Source organism: Cariama cristata, unplaced genomic scaffold, assembly GCF_000690535.1.
Source record: "Cariama cristata isolate BGI_N322 unplaced genomic scaffold, ASM69053v1 scaffold8752, whole genome shotgun sequence".
NCBI lineage: Eukaryota > Metazoa > Chordata > Aves > Cariamiformes > Cariamidae > Cariama > Cariama cristata.
The window spans coordinates 20,355-21,580 of record NW_009602076.1 but is presented as its reverse complement, the minus strand read 5'-3'; the positions used below and the strand labels follow the sequence as shown (position 1 = coordinate 21,580).

The window sequence follows — 1,226 nt, the reverse complement described above, 5'->3', positions numbered from 1 at the left end:
TGCAATGAATTCTTTCCTTGTCCAGCATAATTCCTGTAGATACGTGTCATATAATTTTAAAATTTTACCACCAGATTTGTTTCATTTCTTAATCCAAGTAGGGAGAAATAAAATTGAAAACTGCAGCACAAAAGGTATATAAGTGATTTACAAGCATGTGCAATGTTCAGAACAAGAGTCAGGCTTCCTGCAAACAAACAGTACATCATAATCATTGCAAATAGCATTCGTTTCACAGCACTGGGTATATGTTGCTTATTCAATGCCCCTCGTACACTTGTTCGGGTTTCACGTAGTGAAATCTGGTTTGCATGTTAATCCATTGAAACCACTGGAAAAATGGAAACTCTTCCATGGTGAAGAGGGTTTTAATAGCACAATTGCTATTTAGCTATGAAATCTTCTTTTACAATTTAAAAAAAGAATCCTATGTGATTCCTCTTTTGATGCTATAAAAATTCTATTCGTTGTCAATCCAGAAAGTTAAGTTCATCTAGGACTGCAAAGGAAACAAAATTATAAAGTCTTATTTAAAAGTGAGGATTTTTTTGTACAATGCAATAGTGAATTTTGAACATACAGGAAACACATAAATATTTAAAAAGTGCCCCCTCCCCTCTCCCCTAGGGTACAAGAAGAGCAGTAAGTGATAGGTTGTGAAGAAATTCCATTTGCCCATGAGCTGTCTACTTACTATGGACACAAACTTCAGTTTTCTTTTAGCTGTCGTTTGGTGAAGAAAGATGCAGAAAAGGCAGAACATGAAACACAGACTCCAAATGCCACACACCAGCTGCCTTGCTTTCATCCTGAGGGTAGCCTTCAGCTGTTTTGCACCCCAAGGTCGCCGGCTGGATGTGGCCGTGAAGTAGGTATGTGGTGATACACCGGCTGTGTGGCTGAGAGAGGAGGAGTCAGTTGTGCTCGGCAAAGTCCGAAAGCGGGCTGTGAGCTTGCGTCCTCCTCCCTTTTTTCCCTTTCTTGGGTTAGTGCTTTTCAGGGGATTCGTGAAATGAAAAGTGTACTCGATTTCTGTCCCGTGTAACATGAATTGGAATCTCTGAGCCCTCTAATTCCTGTCCCTGGCACTTGCAAGGCAGGTGAACGTAAAGAACTGGAAGTTGCCTTCTATTATTTAAGCTAGGATTTAGCATGGGTTAGTCGGCTTTCTCAAAAGTGAAAATGCTGAAGGTATGCTGTCTCTTGCTGTATGCCAAAGAGCTGGT

General features: G+C 40.5%; 1 protein-coding gene across 1 annotated transcript in view; it reads right to left on the bottom strand.

Moving 5' to 3' along the window:
* Positions 1-843, bottom strand: part of LOC104157298 (prostatic acid phosphatase-like) — a 13,393-nt gene extending 12,550 nt beyond the window's left edge. Inside the window, exon 1 of the mRNA XM_009694584.1 lies at positions 695-843. Within this exon, the coding sequence (XP_009692886.1) occupies positions 695-808 (114 nt within the window). The 5' untranslated portion in view covers positions 809-843. The remainder of the gene's footprint in view (positions 1-694) is intronic.
* Positions 844-1,226: the final 383 nt, after the last annotated feature.